The 21,422-nt window shown below is 34.0% G+C and overlaps 1 protein-coding gene and 1 non-coding gene across 3 annotated transcripts in view; one reads left to right on the forward strand and one right to left on the reverse strand.

Moving 5' to 3' along the window:
- Positions 1–20,921: 20,921 nt before the first annotated feature.
- On the reverse strand, positions 20,922–20,993 carry TRNAC-GCA (transfer RNA cysteine (anticodon GCA)). The gene has a single exon. It is a non-coding gene; the product is annotated as a tRNA-Cys (tRNA).
- Positions 20,994–21,072: 79 nt separating this feature from the next.
- The window catches only part of LOC101500748 (thioredoxin-like protein YLS8), a 3,680-nt gene continuing 3,330 nt past the window's right edge, over positions 21,073–21,422 (forward strand). The window contains exons 1-2 of one of the 2 annotated variants that reach the window (XM_027334041.2): positions 21,073–21,181; positions 21,320–21,422. The exon at positions 21,320–21,422 is cut by the window's right edge and continues 121 nt beyond it. In XM_027334041.2, coding sequence (XP_027189842.1) covers positions 21,352–21,422 — 71 coding nt within the window. In that variant the 5' untranslated portion in view covers positions 21,073–21,181; positions 21,320–21,351. The remainder of the gene's footprint in view (positions 21,182–21,319) is intronic. The other variant, XM_004497725.3, reaches the window with a different exon arrangement.

Genomic DNA, 21,422 nt, shown 5'->3' on the forward strand with positions numbered 1-21,422 from the left:
GAAAATGGTCATCACACTAGGATAAATCATCTCAATTGGGATCATAGTATTAGATCCATACACCATCTTCAAAGGGGTTTCTTGTGTAGAAGAATGTGGTAGAGTGGTAAGACTACAAAACCATGGGTAACTCTTCCACCCATAATCCTTTAACAGCCTCTAATCTCATTTTTAGTCCATACAAAATAATTTTATTGGTTGATTCAACTTGGCTATTTTCTTGAGGATGCTTCATTGATGTTAAGTTAAGACATGTCCCCAATTCCTTGTAGAAATTCGCTACATTTTTGCTAGAACATTGAGTTCCATTGTTAGTTACCATCATTGTTGGGATACTAAACCTAAAAATGATCTTATTTCAATAAATTTTCTTAATCCTTTTTATTATGATAGTAGCCATGACTCCACCTCTATCCATTTGGGGAAGTAGTCCACTTCCACAATGGACAATTTCATTTGCCTTGTGCTTAAGAAAAAGGACTCAAAATTTGGTCAAGGCGAGACCACTGAACTCAGGTATTCTGAAGGGGCTTGATAAAGGTTAGAGAATCTCTGATAGTTGACCAATAATAACTCGCTTTGAGCACCTATGATACTAGATATCGCTCTCCAATATGAGTTATGCATACTCCTTCACCCACCTCGCCTGTTACATACTCGACTTGTTTCAAAACAATGATGACGAACTTAGTAGACTTATTTTTATCTTTCAACAATTGACATTCCTTAAAATATTGAATTATCTCCCACATCCATAACTCAATATATGTTGTTATTAACACGAGCTCCTTTTGATCTATGCTTGGTCATGTTAAGGTTTCTTGAACTAGTGATTTATTATTTCTCGACTTCTTGGTGTTGGCCAACATAGTAGGTATATTAGCCATACTATTTTGATCCATTGGCAAATGCAACAACTTGAAAATTTTGAATTTATGTAATAACTTAGCAACTTTTTGAAGATATTTTAAAAGTCGAAGGTCTTTTGTATGGAATCCCCTAGTTGGGAATTGCTCCAGGCCTCTGGCTCACCGACTCCCCTTTCTACTACTAGTTGGATCCCTACAACTAGATCTTTATACTCGGCCTGATTGTACTTACTTTAAATTGGAATTTTAAGGATCTCTTAATCAACACGCCATTTGGTTCTTCTAGAGTTATCCTCGCTCCACTTCCTTTTAGATTAGACAAGCCATCCACTTATAGTATCCATTTGGTAGCTATAGAGATACCTTTATCTATTTGTCATCTATAAGTTTAAATACAATGTCAAACTCATAAAACTCCACCGACCATGTTACCATCCTTCCCGCCATGTCTGGTTTTTGTAGCACTTGTCGAATGGGTTGATCAATTTGGACTATTATTGTGTGGCTTTTGAAATAAGGCCTAAGCTTTCTAACATATGAGACTAGAGCTAGTGCTATCATCTCAATCTTTTGATGATGCTGTTAACAAAGAAAAGAGAAAGCAAGAGGAAGAAGAGAAACAACCACTCTAGGGTTTCATAACATAGAATGAACCAAAACCACAGTTAATAGGGTTACAATGAGTATATATATAAAAGAATAAAATTGTCTAGAATTGTCTAAAATACCCTTACTACTAATATATAATAATATTATCTAACATCTCCCCTCAAACTCACGATGCATTAACATGGAGCATCGAGAGTTTGTCAACTAAAAAAAACGAAAACGTTTAATGGAATGCATCTTTGTGAACAAATCAGCAATCTGTAAAGAAGAAGAGACAAACGGTAGAGTAATGATTCTATGCTGAAGATGATGACGAGAGGGGTAACGAGGAGGATCAACAATCGCAGGAGGTGGTTGGACAACCGGGGGGAACAAGATGAATGTCACCAAAGAAGAAGCAACAATCAAAGAGAAGAACCAAGCCAACAAAAAAAAATCAAACCGAAAAAGGAGCGATCAAAAAAAGGAGCAACAACCATATCAAAATCAACAGATAGGAACAACCAAAGAAGTAGCACCACGAAACCAAATCCAAACAAACCAAACCAAATAGAACCAAACAAAACTAAATCATATCAAACCAAACTAAACAAAGAGAGAAGCAACAAAGCAAATCACTAGAGAGATTAGCAATCAAACAGAAGAAGCAACAGACAGAGCGACGACACAGAAGATCAAATTTTCAGCCTCATCCAAGTATCCAACCCTTCCTAGAAGGTCAATCATACAACCATAATGCTCAATCTGAGGCACAATTCCAAATCTCTCCATTTCTTTGAAGCATCTTCTTCCTTCCTCTACCAAACCACAATGGTTGCAAGCAGATAACACACTAGTCATTGTTATCTCATTCGGTTCAAATCCTTCCCGTAACATTGCTGCGAATACTTCTAACGCTTCCTTCGCACAACCATTGACACCATAACCATTTATCAAAGCATTCCACGACGATGTATCTTTTTCATTCATCTCCTCAAAAAGCAATTTAGCTTTTCCAATTTCCCCACATTTTGCATACATATCAACCAAAGCATACACATGAACATCTTCATCAAGTCGGTTCCTTTGCACAAACCCATGAATCCAAACACCCAAATCCAAAGAACTCAAATCAGCAACAGCAGGAAGAACACTCACAACCGTCACTTTATTCATTTCCACATCCAAACGTCCCCTCATTTCCCAAAACAACTTCAACGCATCGTGCGGTCGTCTATTCTCACAATATCCCCTAATCATCGCATTCCAACTAAGCACATTCTTGACAGGCATACAATCAAACATAACCCTAGCCGCCACAACATCATCATCCTCACAATAACCATGAACCATACTAGTCCAAGAAATAACATTCTTATCCTTCATCTTATCAAACAAATCCCTCGCCAAATCCATACACCCCATTTTCACATACCCATCAATCATAACATTAGAAGCAACAATATCTCTATCAGGCATAACATCAAAAAGCTTCCTGGCCTCACTCATATCCCCACACCTAGCAAACCCAACAATAACAGCAGTCCAAGAAACCAAACTTCTCACAAACATTTCAACCAAAGAAGTCCCAACATACAAATTAACACAAAACCCATTTTTCAAAACAACACAATGAACCTCCAAACCTTCTCTCAAAGCCATACAAATAATGAGACAAACACAATCACTGAGACAAAATAAATTAGGGATAACCTGGTGCTGTGCGAACACGAGTTCTCCCCCTACAGACGTCGTTTTACCGATCCGACCGTTGAAGACGAAGACCTGAATGTTGTGAACCTTCTGTCCAAACATCAGCCAAATCCAACGGTTAACGAATGCGCAATCGATGTTTTTGTGAGACTGATTTAACAAAATCGGGAACAAAGTTACTCTTCTCTTTTCTCTTTTGGTGGTTGCCTTTTCTATCAAAATAGTCTCTCTCTCTTCTCTAAGGTAGATCCCAGGATGATAATTCTCAATCATCTCTTCATAACGATCAATCAAAATCCCCCAATAACCATGCAAATAATAATGATTCTCAAAGTAAACTTTACCACCCATTGTTCTTTTTAGCTCGGTTGGTTAGAGCGTCAAACCCTAATGGCTTGTGGAAAGGTTTATAGAACCCTAATAATTTTTTTTTTTTACTGATCTACTAAAAATAAACGAAAAGCTACAAAGAAAGGGTAAAGCAGAATTGGGACACGGTTTAACGAAAAAATCTCACTGAATATTGGAATGTTAGAAAAGAGAAACTATAATTATATTCCCTAATTGTTGGGAACTCGACAGCGGAATAGAGGCGGGATCGTTCAAGGAGGATCGAAATAGGCTCTAGATACCATTCTAGGGTTTCATAACATAGAATGAACCAAAACCACAGTTAATAGGGTTACAATGAGTATATATATAAAAGAATAGAATTGTCTAAAATACCCTTACTACTAATGTAACACCCCGTTTTTCAAAGCGAGGGTATATTTTTTTTTTTTTAAAAAAAGTAATTAAACTAAAACAGAGAAATAGATAAAGAAATGCCTTTGGATAAATAACTGAGTCATTATAATTTACAAGCAGCGGAAAAGTTTCTCCAATTATAAATCCATAACATTTACACAACCATAACTGGTACATGGAACCCATTCACATAAGAAGTCGAACTGACAATATTAGTATAAATACAGTTTTCCAAACTAAAAATACTACAATCCAAAAAGAAGGACACCTAGTCCCTATACATCATCCTAATCTGATCATCCTACCAAAAAGCTATACACCCTGAGTATCTCCACGCGCCCCGTGAGATCCTCCTAACGTAACTGCAGTCAAGCGTTCCCATCTCCATTCCCGTCCGTAGGGTACGAACCGGTAGGACCGTCCTGACTCTCATCTGATGGCAAAGCCCAGATTTCCACAATAAGTGTAAAGGGTCACCAACCAGAAAATAACAGTTAACACATAGCAATTAAGTTTTTAAATGCCCAAAATAACTTTTCAACTAAGCATGCACCTTAACAGGATTTCCAATATGCGAAAAGTTCATACAATACTTTGCCAATTAAAATGAAAGTAAAATGAAGTCCTCAATCTCCTAATTAACACATAACCAATCAAGACATGGATAAGTTAATGAGAAATCAATCATCTAACTCAAACTGAGGATTTTCACTGAGCCAATCGATTGGGCAATCGATTGGGGTGAAGGTGTTTTTTTTATGAAAACAGAATCCTGGGCTAAATCAATCGATTTGGCAATCGATTGAGTGAGTACTGAGCCCCTGACTTAATACCAATCGATTTCCAAATCGATTTCCTGAAGGTTTTTAGTGAAATTTTGATGCACGATTTACTAAAAAGCGTAAACCATAAACGTACTGCCTATCACGGGCCCGTATCGTTTACCGATGTGCCACCTATCACGGGTCTGCACGATTTACTAAAAAGCGTAAACCATAAACGTACTGCCTATCACGGGCCCGTATCGTTTACCGATGTGCCACCTATCACGGGTCTGCACGGCTTACTAAAATACCGTAAATTGTAAATGTACCGCCTATCACAGGCCAAAGTACTATTTATCAAGGTGCCACCTATCACGGGTCTGCACGATTTACTAAAAAGCGTAAACCATAAACGTACTGCCTATCACGGGCCCGTATCGTTTACCGATGTGCCACCTATCACGGGTCTGCACGATTTACAAAAAGGATGAAAATGCATGAACATATACCGACTTCATTCACAACAGACGTTAAACCATAAACGTACTGCCTATCACGGGCCCGTATCGTTTACCGATGTGCCACCTATCACGGGTCTGCACGATTTACTAAAAAGCGTAAACCATAAACGTACTGCCTATCACGGGCCCGTATCGTTTATCGAGGTGCCACCTATCACGGGTCTGCACGATTTACTAAAAAGCGTAAACCATAAACGTACTGCCTATCACGGGCCCGTATCGTTTATCGAGGTGCCACCTATCACGGGTCTGCACAATTTACAAAAAAGCGAAAACCATAAACGTACTGCCTATCACGGGCCCGTATCGTTTATCGAGGTGCCACCTATCACGGGTCTGCACGGTTTACTAAAATAACGTAAATTGTAAATGTACCGCCTATCACAGGCCAAAGTACTATTTACCAAGGTGCCACCTATCACGGGTCTGCACAATTTACAAAAAAACGAAAACCATAAACGTACTGCCTATCACGGGCCCGTATCGTTTATCGAGGTGCCACCTATCACGGGTCTGCACGGTTTTCAAAAACGTAAATCATAAATGTACCGCCTATCACAGGCCAAAGTACTATTTATCAAGGTGCCACCTATCACGGGTCTGCACGATTTACAAAAAGGATGAAAATGCATGAACATATACCGACTCCATTCACAACAGACGTTAAGCAAATGCAGATATTAAAAGATTCCCCATTTTTAATACCCATTTAACTTAAACGACTTTCACAACAAACATTAAGTAACCAAGACATTAAGAGATTCCCCATTCTTAACGCCCAGTTAACTTAAACGATTTTCAAAACAACATTAAATAAATAAGACATTAAGAGATTCCCCATTCTTAATACTAATTTATCTTAATGATTTTCAAAACGAAATGTTAAGCAAACAGACATATTAAGAGATTCCTCATTCTTAACATACTTTTGACTTAAACGATTTTCACACAAAACATTCAGTAAACGAGTCATTAAGAGATTCCCCATTCTTAACGCCCAGTTAACTTAAACGATTTTCAAAACAACATTAAATAAATAAGACATTAAGAGATTCCCCATTCTCAACGCCCAGTTAACTTAAACCTTTTCCTCAAATGCACATTAAGTAAACCGAGGTATTAAAAGATTCCCCATTTTTAATACTCGTTTAACTCTAATGGTTTTCAAATTCCACGGAAACAAACTCAAACATACTCTCACATTCAAACCATAATTCACAACAACCACACCAATTAACAAACATCAAGTATGGACACGCCAAATACAACGAACATAAATCAAAGCAAACATAACATCCAGATACATCAAATTTCATTTACTCATAATCGTACACAATGACTTCAAATTCATTTACCACGAAACATTCATCATTATAAACAAAACCTAACTCTAAGGTTTAACCCATAACGCACTAGTTTCGTTTTTCCCCAAATCGATACATTTAACCCTAACAAATTCCTTCCCACACAACCACAGATAAGTCCCTAATGCAACTAGAAGTTTGGAAGGAGCCCTTACCTCAATGTTAGCTTTAACGTGCGTTTCCGGTACCGCGAGTAATTCCGATAAAATCTCCGCTCGCAACGCCGCTTCCCAATTAGTTCACTAGCACCGTAGCGTTGTCCACTTAGCATGTCATAAATCTCAGAAGCAAACCAACTCACGTTATCGACTTATGCACATCTTTTGTGTAAGATGAAATCTTCATTTCCATGATGGTTGTGTGTTTCTTTGGATTGACTTCTATTCATCTCCTAGTTAACATAAAGCCTAAGAACTTTATTAGATGCACTACAAACGAGCACTTCTTTAGGTTCAGCTTGATATTGTATTTGCTCAACAAGTCAAACAATTTCTCAAGACTACCTTGGTGGTCTTATTCTCGTGATGACTTTACTACCATGTTGACATACAGATCTATAGTTTTTCTTATCTCGCGTTCTTCAAACAACAAGGCATAACTTTATAATAGAAATTGGCTTTATTTGTTATGAAGGCAGTCTTACCTTCATCCGCTAGATGCATTCATATATGGTTGTAACTCGAATATGCATCCATAAAGATGAGGAGGCCACATCATGAAGCATTATCCACCAACTGATATATGTTGGGCAATGGGTAAATATCATTGGGACATACCTTGTTCATATCAATGTAATATATGCATGTCTTCCATTTTTCGGAGGTTTTCTTTACCATCACCACATTAGCCAACCAGGTCAGTTATTTTACTTCACAAATAAAGTTTTCTTTAACCAACTTATAGGTCTCCTCCTCTATTGCCATTTGTTTTTCTAATCCCATCTTACATTTTTTCTGTTGCATAACCTTTGCAGTTGGGTTAATAGCTAACCATTGACACATGAAATTTGGATATATCCATGTCATATCCTTGGTAGACTATGCAAATAGATACAAATTTTTTTCTTAAGTATACTACTTAACTCATCCTCTATTACCCGTGATAAAGAGGTCCCAACTTTGGTTCTTTGTCCCAAACTAGTTGCCATATGTGTTTCTTTTAATTCCTTAGTTGGCCTTTGTCTCCATTTTTCCTCTTCCTTGCTGAAATACCTTGGATCAAAATCCAAAAATTTACAAAGCAAGTCATTAACCCGCTTCCTTCGTTTAGTATTCTTGCTTTGCAAGATACCCTTGTAGCACTTTATCGTGGCGAATTGATTTGTCCTGATAGTTCCACTCGATCTACTTCTAATGGATACTTAATGGACAAGTATGCAGTTGATACTATTGCTCCCAAACCGTTTAGAGTTGGTCTTCTAAGAATGAGGTTATAGGATGATTGCACATGCACTATAATGTAACTTATCACCATAGTTTTTGCATTTTCTGAAGTAGGAATGTCAATCAGGGGGGGGGGGGGGGGGGGTTTGAATTGTGATTTCACCTTTTTAAAATTTCCTGTTAAAACTTAGAGATTTTAACTCAAGATTAATCTTGGTTACAAAAACAGAAAACGGATAACGTTCTTGGTTAGTGAAAAACACGCAATTTAATTTGATAATCAAAAGACTAGAAATAAATAGAGATATATCCTGATTCAACCAACCCAGATTACGTCGAGTCCTCACAACCGTGAGATTTTTCACTAGGTGTTCAAAACGAGAACATTCTTAGTTTTTACATTACTAGTCTAGATCAACCTTGATCTGCTACAATCTCCAGCTTTCAACATAGAAAGCATTGTTACAATCACCTTTCAGCCTTAAAAGAATTTTTACAAACACACTCAATCTAACATAAAGGATAGACTTGAGTTACAAATTATGTGTATGATAAAATGTTTGAGACCTTGAAACTTCTCAACACTTGTTTGAGATAAATGAAAGATAAACTGAGTAAATAATGATCCAAATATATAGTGAAAAGAGCTGGAGTTTGCTTGAATAGTTTTTTGACTTGTTACTTGAACAAGTGTTGGTAGATTTTTAAATTCAACTCTTGCATTCATCTTCCAATTGATCTTCAATTTATAGATGATAAAAGGCTTTGAATATTCAATTTAAAATGAATATATCAGTTGGACACACTTCTCAAGTGTCATATATATTTTAAAGCAATTAAACATGTGTTTATATTGATGTTTAGAACGTTCTTGACAAATGGAGAACGTTCTTGCTTTTAGGTCTCATGGAAAACATGAATGAGTGAGTGAATGAGTTGTCACATGTTAGTTGGCACTGTTTTGAGCCGGGTTTATGTAGAACTTTTTGCAGAATATTAAGTACAATGTTCTTGTGTCCTTGCTCAGAACTCATCAATTTGGAGATCAATCTTGAGATTGTTTTCGTCATTTGGGCATTCAGCTCGAGTTCTGGGTTTCACCATTGATTTGAGCAATCTAGATACTCTTTAATATGTGGTTTAGACTATAGAAATTATATGTTTTAATCTTGTCTTTTAAAGGAGAATAACAAGAATGTTCTTTTGTTAAAACAAGAACATTCTTCATTTTATTTTGTTTGAGTGCTGAATTTTGACAGCTGTTATGTGGTAGTCCTTTGTCTTAGAAACGTGATGTGTTTTTTGCAAAAAGGTGCAACATTAGTGTCCTTGCTGTCATGGCTGTCCTTTCTCATAGCTCATCAATTTGGAGATTGATCTTGATGTTTTGTTTTGCCTTTGTTGATCCTCTTCGATCGAATCTATCTAAAACAATCTTGTGTAGATTATTCAATTCCTCTATAATGAATATTGATGTTTTGTAGTGTAGATAGATGTACTTTTGTAGCCCAGACCGATATTAAATTACAACATATTTTACTATTTGTAAACTAGAACATTCTTGGATTAAAGTTGTGAAAACAGAGAACGTTCTTCGTTTATGTTTTGAGTGATTGCTGGATTTTGACAATTCTGACAGTTGTTGCATGCCAAGATTTTTTGTTATGTACGTCTGTCAGTGACGCATTGATTTTATCATTTAATTCTTGATTCATTGATTTGCTTTTTGTTGATCTTATGGAAAGAATCTATCCAAAATGATCTTGAGTATATAATTATGTTCCTTTAAAATGAATACTGGTGATTTGCAATGTAGGTTGATGTGTTTTCGTAGCCCAAATCGATACTGAATTAAAGAAGACATTGTTCTTTGTAAACTAGAACGTTCTTGGATTAATGTTGTCAAAATCATAACATTCTTCGTTTTTCAGACTGTTGTCCAGAATGATCTTCTTTTTTCATACTACTGTCAAGAATGTTCTTCGTTTTTATAGTTAATGACTAGAACATTCTTCGTTTCTGTTATCTCAAATTTGATCTTGGTTCTTTCAAATGACCTTACTTGTTTGATTATGCAATTCTTCTTCGTTAAATAAAACTCAAGTGCAATCATTAGTAGATCACCATTCATAAAACTTAATCATTTATTCCATGAAGTTTGTTGTCATTAAAATATACATCAAAAAGATTTTTGCCTCAACAATCTCCCCATTTTTTATGACGACAAACCTTTTGAATAAATCATTAGTTTTATGGATGGATATAAATTAAATTCAAGAATGTTCAAGAATAAATCGTAAGTTTTATGGATGGTTGCGACCTTTCAAGGCCACCTTATTATCAACCTTCCATACCCCCAATATCACATTTCAAGGCCACCTTATTATCAACCACCCCTGGTCCAACCACCATCTGTCACATTTTCCTAACAAAACCAATGGAACCAAAATCCAATCCCGAATCACTACAAACCATCATTTAATCGAGAAAAGAAGATAACTCGTTTTGACCCGATTCTCGTGACATACAGCCAATTGTTGCCTCACCTACTCTAGAATTCAATGGTAGTCCTAAGACCAATGAAACCTATGGAACTACCATTCCTGAAATGATATAACCAAACGCCAAATGTGAATACCATGCAAGAGCCATAGGGCATTCTGTCAAATATTGTCAAGCCTTAAAATCTAAAGTGCAAGAACTGATTAATGCAAAATGGCTTACCTTCAAGGAAGACGATCCCAACGTAGGGAGTAATCCTTTGTCGGGCCACGAAGATGCCTCTGTCAATCTCATTGAAGATGAGATAGGCCAATATACAAAAGATGATCATGTATCGACCATAGAGTCGTGCATGGAAAATAATAGATCTTTCCCAAGACGATTGGAAATCCTTTATAGAAAAGAGAATCTTAAGCCAACTCATAGCGGGAAAAATGCAATAATTGTCCGAGCACCAACCTCTTTTCCTTATGAAAATAATAAGGCAGTACCATTGAATTATGAAGTCACATCTCATTTGGTCAATCATTAATCAGGTGATAGCTTTAAACCTCAAGGTACTGATGTCACCAATATTTCAACCTTAATCAAGGTTTAGGGTGGGATGACTCGGAGTGGTCAAGTATATGCTCCTGAACATCTTAGGAAAAAGGATGGTCATGGATAAAAAGGGAAAGAAATTGTGTATCATGCCATAAAAGGACCCGAAACTTGCAAAAAGACGGTGTTTGAAGAAGAAGCGAACAGATTTTTGAAGTTTATCAAGCAAAGTGAGTATAAGGTGGTAGATCAACTAAATCAAACCCCTTCTAAGATATTTGTTCTTTCTTTGTTATTAAACTCTGAAGCACATAGAAGGGCATTGATGAAAGTTTTAAACGAGGCCCATGTTACTCAAGACATCATTGTGGACCAGTTCGATGGTGTTGTCAGTAACATCACCGCTAATAATTATTTGAGTTTTAGCAATGGCGAATTACCAGCTAAAGGGACAAGGCACAATAAAGCACTACACATATCTATGAGGTGTCATGATCATATTCTTGCACGAGTGCTAGTTGATAATAGTTCATCATTAAATATCATGCTGAAATCAACACTATCAAATCTATTTATTGATGGAGCTTGTTTGAAGCCGAGTGCTATGGTGGTGAAAGTGTTTGATGGATCCAAAAGACAAGTTGTTGGTGAGATTGACCTGTCGATTCAAATTGGATCCTATAACTTTGGAATAACCTTCCAAGTGATGGATATTAAGCCGACGTACAATTGCCTTTTAGGGAGACCGTGGATTCACGTTGCTGGAGTAGTGACATCCAAATGAATTTTAGAATCTTGTTGAATCTCGGCGTGCACGATTAAAGGTCTTCTATATTTTGCCAACACAGACAATCCCTTCTTGATATGGTCAATAGTAGTCATATGAAAGTTATCAATTCCTTTTTGTCAAATTACAGCATTGTAGGTTGATATGGTCTTTGAAATTATATGTATCACTATTCCTTTGACCTGATGATTGACTTTCAGCAACACTACAAAAGCTTGGTATGGATGGGTATAGCAATGTTATCTTCAATAATTGAGGTTTCTTTATCACCTCCAACAGCAACCACTATGGTACCAATAATAAATCCCTCCCAATTAGTTATTCCAATGATTTGATTATGGGGAGATATTTTGGAGGAAATGTCAGCCGTGAGATAGGTGTAGAAGTGCCAAATGACAAATGGCTCAAACTTATTTAAAAGTTGTTGATATTCTTCAACCATATCATCATGATAGGAAGCATTAGTTTTGATTGAATGAAACATATTCATTGTCAAGAACATTATGCTCTTGTGGAGAATGTCCTGCTCTTTGTGGAGAATATTCTAGTATTAATCTTTTTGCTTAAATTGATTTTTCTTGGATTTTTTTTTTTTTTTGCAACTTCATGATCATACTTTCGAGATGATATTTGAACATTATCAATATTTTGATTTATCTAAATTTAACATTTTAATTATTTGTGCACCATCCTATCTTTCATCATAAAAATCAACATATTCATCAAACATAATATGCATAATTCCATATATAGTTTGGGCATTGAGATTTTATATTCTATAATATTTATAGAATGTAGATTATTCAGAAAATATACTTTGATGAAATTTTAAAACAAATTTGCCCATACTTTCTTTATCATACAAAACATAGTAATGACATTTAAAAAATGTTAAACTATGATATGTTTTGCTTTCTATTTTTCAAAAATTCATGTAAAGGTATGTAAAGATATTTTCTAACAGAGCCCATATTAATAAAATGGCAAACACCCCAAAATTATTTTTCAACACTTGATTCATTTAAAATTATTTTAGCCATTTCTTGTAACTAATTTTTTCAAAACAACTTCATATTGTTCGAAAGTTTTTTGACAAGAAAATCATGTGAAAAATCATTTTCATCAAAGAATGATTTGAAGAATGATGTTCAAATTTCCCTCGATCATTTTTTATAGAAATAACAATTCTTTTTAAAACTCTTAAAAAATATGATTTTGTTGGAAATTTATCTAAGTATAAAACATCGTGATTTTTCTTTAAATTGAAACATGAGGATGTTTATTTTACATCACTCATGTGGGGTTTTAAAAATTAACTTTAAAATCAACTTTATAAAGGTATCTTTCACATATCAAACATCTTTAATCTATGAAAAATTATTTCAAATAATGATACATGTACCTTTGATTTGTTAATGTTTCCAAAGGTTATAGATTTTCCAAATATTTGTAATCAGATGAGACACCATACTTTTCCATTCTCGTTTATTGAGCATGCCTTGTTCATGTATCAATGTTATTTCTTGATTGTTGGATGATATTCCTACATCACAAGTTAGTAATGATTTTTGTACCCATATTTGTTTGGGTCCTTGGTGGTTAGTATATCTTATTCTAGAAGATATTTTCTTATGATAACAATTTGATTCAACATGACCACTCTTTGAACAGTAAGAACACTTATTTTTTATTCTTGGAGAAAGTTCTGATATGAGACAAGAACATTCTTCACATGAACGAAAAAACGAAGAACGTTCTTCATTTTTTGGAAATCGTTTTGCTTTGAATTTTTTTTTTCCTTTTATTTGTAAAAACATATGGAATCAAGATGTCCAATTTTATTACAATAAGAGCATCTTATATTATCTTTCTCATCCTTCTTTTTTGACACAAAAAAGTTATCACAAAGGTTTTCATTTTGAGAAGTTTTGAAACATAAATCATCTTTGTCAAATATCCCTTCTTCAAATATCATGTTCTTTTAAAAGGTTTCAGTGGTCTTTACCAAGTGGGTTAAATCATTTTTCAAATTAGGAACTTTTATTTTTAAAGAGGTGTTTTCTTGCTTAGTTTTAGAACATTCTAAAATATGATTTTTTATGGTTATCTCATTGAGTGACCTTATTGAGTTCGTCAATCATAGCTTGAGCTTCGAATGACCTTACTGAGTTCGTCAATCATAGCTTGAGCTTTCTCTTTTTCTTTACGAAGTTGTTCTTTTAATAAACCATATTTTTTAGCAAGAAAGTTTGAATCATATAAAAGATTATCAAATTCTTTTTCTATTTGTTCACATGAAGAACAAAGTTCATAGATGGTTACCTCATTATTTTCTAAGTTTTCCATTAAGCACATGTTGGCTTCTAACATTATTTCCTCTTGAATCTTTTCCTCTTACACTGTTAAATGCTCAAACTTTAGAGGCAGAGCTCTGATGCCAATTGAAGTAGCAATACAAATAAAAAGAGAATGAGGGGGGTTTGAATTGTGATTTCACCTTTTTAAAATTTTCTGTTAAAACTTAAAGAATTTAACTCAAGATTAATCTTGGTTATGAAAACAGAAAACGGAGAACGTTCTTGGTTAGTGAAAAACACGCAATTTAATTTATCTATTTAATTTGATAATCAAAAGACTAGAAATAAATAAAGATAAGGGAAAATATATCACACAGAGATATATCCTGGTTCACCCAACCTGTGTTACGTCCAGTCCTCACAACCGTGAGATTTTTCACTAAGTGTTCAAAACGAGAACGTTCTTGGTTTTTACACCACCAGTCCAGATCAACCTTGATCTGTTAAAATCTTCACCTTTAACCTAGAAAAGATTTTTACAATCACCTTTCGGCCTTTAAAGGATTTTTACAAACACACTCAATCTAACATAAAAGATATACTTGAGCTACAAAGGATGTGTATGATAAAAGTGTATGGAATCTTGAAACTTCTCAATACCTGTTTGAGATAAATGAAAGATAAACTCAATAAGCAATGATCCAAAGATATAGTGAAGAGAGATGAATTTTGCTTGAAGATTTTTTTGACTTGTTACTTGAACAAGTGTTGGTAGATTTGTAAATTGAACTCTTGCCTTCATCTTCCAATTGGTCTTCAATTTATAGATGATAAAAGGCTTTGAATATTCAGTTTAAAATGAATATATCTGTTGGACACACTTCCCAAATGTCAGATATATTTTAAAACAATTAAACATGTGTTAATATTGTTGTCTAGAACATTCTCGACAAACGAAGAACATTCTTGCTTTTGGGTCTCATGGAAAATGTGAATGAGTGGGTGAATGAGTTGTCACATGTCAGTTGGCATTGTTTTGAGTCAAGTTTATGCAGAACATTCTGCATAATATTGTAAGTAAAATGTACTTCTATCCTTGCTCACAACTCATCAATTTAGAGATCAATATTGAGGTTGTTTCCCTCATTTGGGCATTCAACTCGAGTTCTAGATTTCACCATTGATTTGAGCAGTCTTGATACTCTTTAATATGTGGTCTAGATTGTGGAAATTATCTATTTTAATTATGCCTTTTAAAGGAGAATAACCAGAATGTTCTTTTGTTAAAACAAGAACATTCTTCGTTTCTGTTTCGTATGAGTGCTAAATTTTGACAGCTGTTATGTGTCAATCCTTTGCCTCAGAAACATGATATGTTTTTTGCAAAAGGTGTCCTTACTGTCATGGGTTCCCTTGCTCATAACTCATCAATTTGGAGATTGATCTTGATGTTTTGCTTTGCCTTTGTTGATCCTCTTTGATTGAATCTATCTTAAACAATCTTGTGTAGATTATTAAATTCCTATGTAATGAATATTGATGTTTTGTAGTGTAGATAGATGTACTTTCGTAGTCCAATTCAATATGAAATTCCAATAGATTTTTCTCTTTGTAAACCAGAACGTACTTGGATTAAAGTTGTGAAAACAAAGAACGTTATTCGTTTCTGTTTTGAGTGATTGCTGGATTTTGACAATTCTGACAGTTGTTGCATGCCAAGTTTTTCTGTTTTGTACGTGTGTCAGTGATGTAGTGACTTTATCATTTATGTCCAGTTTGTATTTGCTTACTTTAGCCATCAACTTTGGGATTAGGCTTCCTTTCTATTCTTGATGCATTGTTTGCTTTTTGTTGATCTTATGGAAAGAATATGTCCAAAATGATCTTGAGTATATAATTATGTTCCTTTGTAATGAATACTGGTGATTTGCAATGTAGATTGATGTATTTTCGCATCCCAAATCGATACTGAATTAAAGAATACATTGTTCTTTGTAAACTAGATTGTTCTTGGATTAATGCTGTCAAAATCATAACATTCTTCGTTTTTCAGACTGTTGTCCATAATGATCTTCTTTTTTCATACTACTGTCAAGAATGTTCTTCGTTTTTATAGTTAATGACTAGAACATTCTTCGTTTCTGTTTTCTCAAATTTGATCTTGGTTCTTTCAAATGATCTTACTTGTTTGATTATGCAATTCTTCTTCGTTAAATAAAACTCAAGTGCAATTATTAGTAGATCACCATTCATAAAACTTAATCATTTATTCCTTAAAGTTTGTTGTCATTAAAACATACATCAAAAGGATTTTTGCCTCAACATTTTCATTCTCCTTATAAGTGGTACGAAGTGTGGTAACAATGATAAACAAACATAAACATAGAAGGGAGAAAGAAGAATAGGTGAAGAAGAGAAAGTACCCCACTAGGGTTTCATAAACAAAATGAAAAAAAGTCAAATGTAATAGAGTTATAAGAAGTATAAATACAAGATAATAAAAAGTTACTACTAATATATGATAATATTATCTATCATCTCCCTTTAAACTCATGATGCATTAACATGGAGCATCGAGAGTTTGTCAACCAATGCATCTTTATGAACAAATCAACAATCTATAAGGAAGAGTAGACAAACGGTAGAGTAATGGTTCCGTGCTGAAGATGATGACGAGTAAGATGACAGTCAATCTCAATATGCTTGGTGCATGTATGAAAGACCAAGTTATGAGCAATTTGAATAGCATTGTTGTTATCACAATGCATTGAAGTTGGATCAGAAAGAGAGATACCCATATCAGACAAAAGCCAACACAACTAAATTATTTCAGTACTAGTGGATGTCATAGCACGATACTCAACTTATGTAAAAGAGAGAGAGAGACAATGTCGTGTTTCTTACTATTCCAAGAAATAAGGGAGTCTCCAAAAAATATACAAAACCCTATGATGGACTTACAATATGTGGTGTCACTAACCCAATAAACATCAAAATAAGAACGTAACTCCAATGAGGACGACGATGGAAAGAGAAGGCTCTGAAATTGAGTTCCTTTAAGGTAATGAAGATCAACTACCCAATGTACTGTAGTGGAAGAGACAACAAACATTAACAACATAAGCAATATTGGGTCTAATAATTGTAAGATATACTAAGCTACCAATCAAAATACGGTACAAAGTGGGATATGCGAGCTAACTGCAATTTCAACTCATTGATTCCACTAACATCATTACATGTAATAATCATATCATCAGCATACAAAGAAAGTATAATGTGAACTTAAGTGGTAGATCTTATAAACTATGCAGAATCATGTTCACTAGAGCGGAAACCAAGAAAAGAGATCACATTATAGAATTTCTCAAACAATCCAAACTCGATGAGCCTATTTAAGACCACATAGAGCCTTTTTAAAATTACACATTTCTCGTGATTATGAGAAACTCCTTGTGTAGGGATCATATAGACTTCTTCATGAAGCTCACCATTTAAAAAAACATTTTTGACATCCATTTTGGAAATATGTCACTGACGAATAGATGCAACTACGATAAGAGTATGAATAGTGGTCATCTTGGCTACTGCAGCAAAAGTTTCTTCATAATCTATACCATATTGTTGAGAGAATCCTTTATCAACCAAACATGCTATGTAGCGCTCAGCTGACCCATCAGACTTAATTTTGATCTTGTATATCCAATAGAACGCTTTCCAGGCATAAGAGGTACTAATTCCCAAGTATTTGTTTTGTGCAACACAAAGAGTTCTTCTGCCATAGCCTGCTACCAAAAAGGATCAAGAATAGTCGTTTCATAAGAAAAACGACTCTGAGAAACTATGAATAGAGGTTAAGAAAGAAGCAAATGAAGCAGAGTAAATGAAATAGATAAAATCAAGTAACTGGGTAGAATTAAGTGACAAGAGGGGTAACGAGGAGGCGGAGACAGATGATCAATAATCACAAAAGGTGGTTGGACAGTCGGGGAGACAAGAGAGATGTCATCATTGGAATAGTAGTATTTGTCCTACAATTCTCAACATTACAATCACTATAATCATTATAATTAAGACCAAACAATCAATATGGGTTAATTCTAAACTCTTATTAATATGAGAATAAGAGCAAATAAAGTAAAAAGGGATGTGCTCAAGAAAAATAATATTAAGAGAAACATAATGTTTTCTTGCATGAGGATCATAACAATGATAACCCTTTTGACCATCCTCATAACAAGGAAAAACACATACCGCATAATGAGAAGACAACTTATGGCACTTTACTTGTGGACGAAAAACAAAATAAGTAGAACCAAAGACTTTCAAATAATAGTAATTAGGGATATAAGCATACAATTTTTCAAAGGGAGACAAACCTAATATGACATACGAAGCAAAGAGTTATATTAATAACATGGATATCAGTAAAAACTGTTACCCCCAAAACTAATTGGGAGCCGAAGCAGACAACAAAAAGGAACGAGTAGTCTCAATAATATGACGGTATTTCCTTTCAGCAACTCTATTGTGTTGAAAAGTATCAACATAAGATGTCTAGTGGATGGTGTCATCATAAGAAAGTAATTCAAAGAATTTATTAGAGGCATATTCACCATCTAAATCACAACGAAAGCATCTTATAACAACATTAAGTTGAGTCTTGACCATAACATAAAACCTATGATAAATGTCAAAAAAATTAGATCGATTTTTCATAAGATAAACCCAAAAATAATGAGTGTAATCATCAATAAACGAAACATAATATCTAAATCCATATTTTGTGAGAACCAATGATGGACCCCAAATATCCGAGTGAACTAAATCAAAAGGCATATATGAAACAGAAACATTTTTAGTAGACAGTACAAATGAAAATTTAGCAAGTTTACAACTACAGTAATTTGAAATATAACGGGTTTGTAACTTTCCTAAAACTTCAGTAGAAGTCAAATATTTTAATCTAGAAGGAGAAACATGTCTAAGGTGGGAATGTCATAAATAAAAACTAGAAGACGAAAAATTCAAACGAAAACTAGACAATAAGTCAACATTGGTTATTAAGGTTGCAATATTTAGGACTCACAGGTCATCCAAAACATAATGTCTCTCATGTCTTTGGCTTGTCCCAATCAGCTTCCCGAAATATGGATCCATCACACAACAAGATGCAAAAAATAAAAAATAATTGAAGAACCGAAAGCACATATTTCACTAACAGATGCAAGACTCAAAGTGAGAATAGGAATATAATAAACATAATAAAAAAGACAATTTATGTGTGGTGACAGAACCAATGCCTGCTAATGCCATAGGAGTGCCACCAACAATCATAAACGACACAAACGAGACAGAATTCACAAACAAAAAATATTTATCATCATATGTCATATGGTGAAATGCTCCATAATCAAGAATCCATATGGACGGAGATATACCTGACATCCTAGAGGAATTCAAATCTTTAGTAGAGGAAGCAAACATGGCATGTGATTGAGTGGAAATGCGTTTTTGGAGTTGTTATGCAATATCAGATATTTAGGAAGCAGTCTCAGATGAGTATATAGAACCAGAACTAGAGTCAATGGTAGAACAAGTAGAAGCAATAATATTGAACAATGGCCTCCTAAAATTCTTCTTATGTGTTCTCCTTAATTTCAAACAATGTGTTTTCCAATGACCTTTTTCTTTGCAAGAAAAACATTCATCATTACCAAGCCTAACTCTCCCTTGAGACTTTGCTTTTTGAAAATGAGCAGCAAAAAAATTGGAGGAGTTGATAGAATTCCCTTATCTAACACAACAAAGTGGGTCTTAAGTCTATTTTGTTCTGCCAACAAATCACTAACTACTGATTTAACTGTAGTAATAGGGGAACTGTGTAAAATACCCCCACGAAGAGTCATCAGAAACCAAATAAAACGTTGTTTCTCTCTCTAATCAATGTACGCTTTGACAACTTTCAATTCAATTGATTCCATAAAAACCAATTGATCCCGTAAATTAGTAATTGTCGAATAGAATTCCTTAATGATCATATTGTTCTGCTTAAGGGGCCTAATATCACTTTTCAACTTATATTATTTTACAAAGTTAGACTGAACATACAAACGTTTTAAGTGATTCCAATTTCTTTAGCAGTATTAGAGAGACTAATACTGCCGACTTTTAAAACATGAGATCAATTCCATGTTGGTAAAAATAGAGAAGTCAAAACTTAATTTATTAAGTCTATATTTATTGAGTTTATCTTTTCCATAAGTGAGTTTTCGAATTCTCTTAGGATTTTAAAGATACATAATTATTTTTAAGCAACTCTATTTATTCTTTTTAATTTTCAATAATGTAACCAACATTTGCTTTCTTTATTTTTTGGTTAAATAACTTTTTAGTTTCTATAAAATTTTAATATTTTGCTTTTAGTCCTTTTATATATATCTATATATATATATTATCTTTAGTCTCCAAAAATTTCTTAGTTTGTTTTTGGTATTTGTTTTCAAGTCAACTAATGTGTATCATTCAAATTTTTTAATAATTTTTTTATGCATGTTTAGAATATTATAAGAATATTTCATGCAAAAATTTATAGTTTTTTAATAAATAATCAATTAAATATCAATTTTTAAACTTTAGACACTTAAAAATTTATATTTAATTAATCTATTTTTTTAAAATTCTAATTTTTTGTGAGAAACTCTTAATATGTTCAAAATATACATGAAAAAAAATTAAAATGATAAATATAAATTAACTTAAAATAAGGGTAAAAAATAAAACTGAAAATTGTTTTAGACTAAAGATGAAAAATAAAAAATAAATTTACATAACAAAAATTTAAAGCAGGGCCCAACCGGGTTCGAACCGGTGACCTCTTGATCTGCAGTCAAATGCTCTACCACTGAGCTATGGACCCACTACATGTAATTTATCGCTAATCATACATAACATTTTTATCAGCATTGATTAAAAGACCCATATATATATATATATATATATATATATATAATAGTTGTTTCCGCGCGACGTACAGTTAAATATAATAGATAACCAGAAATCTGTACCTCTTCCACTGAGAACCCACGCCACCTTCCTCATCACTGTGTAAGTTTTCCTCTTCCATTTTTATTTCAATTTATTGTTGTTGTTGTTCAATCTGGAAACCCTAATTAAGAAGAAAAGGCGAATTTGTGTTTTGTTGAAACCCTAATTAAGAAAAGCGTTTTTTGTTGTTGGGAGCAGAAATTAAAGAGTAGTGATAAAGAAGAAGAAAGATGTCGTACCTGTTGCCTCACTTGCATTCAGGTTGGGCTGTTGATCAGGCAATTCTCGCCGAGGAAGAGCG

Source organism: Cicer arietinum, chromosome 4 (genome assembly GCF_000331145.2).
Source record: "Cicer arietinum cultivar CDC Frontier isolate Library 1 chromosome 4, Cicar.CDCFrontier_v2.0, whole genome shotgun sequence".
Lineage (NCBI taxonomy): Eukaryota > Viridiplantae > Streptophyta > Magnoliopsida > Fabales > Fabaceae > Cicer > Cicer arietinum.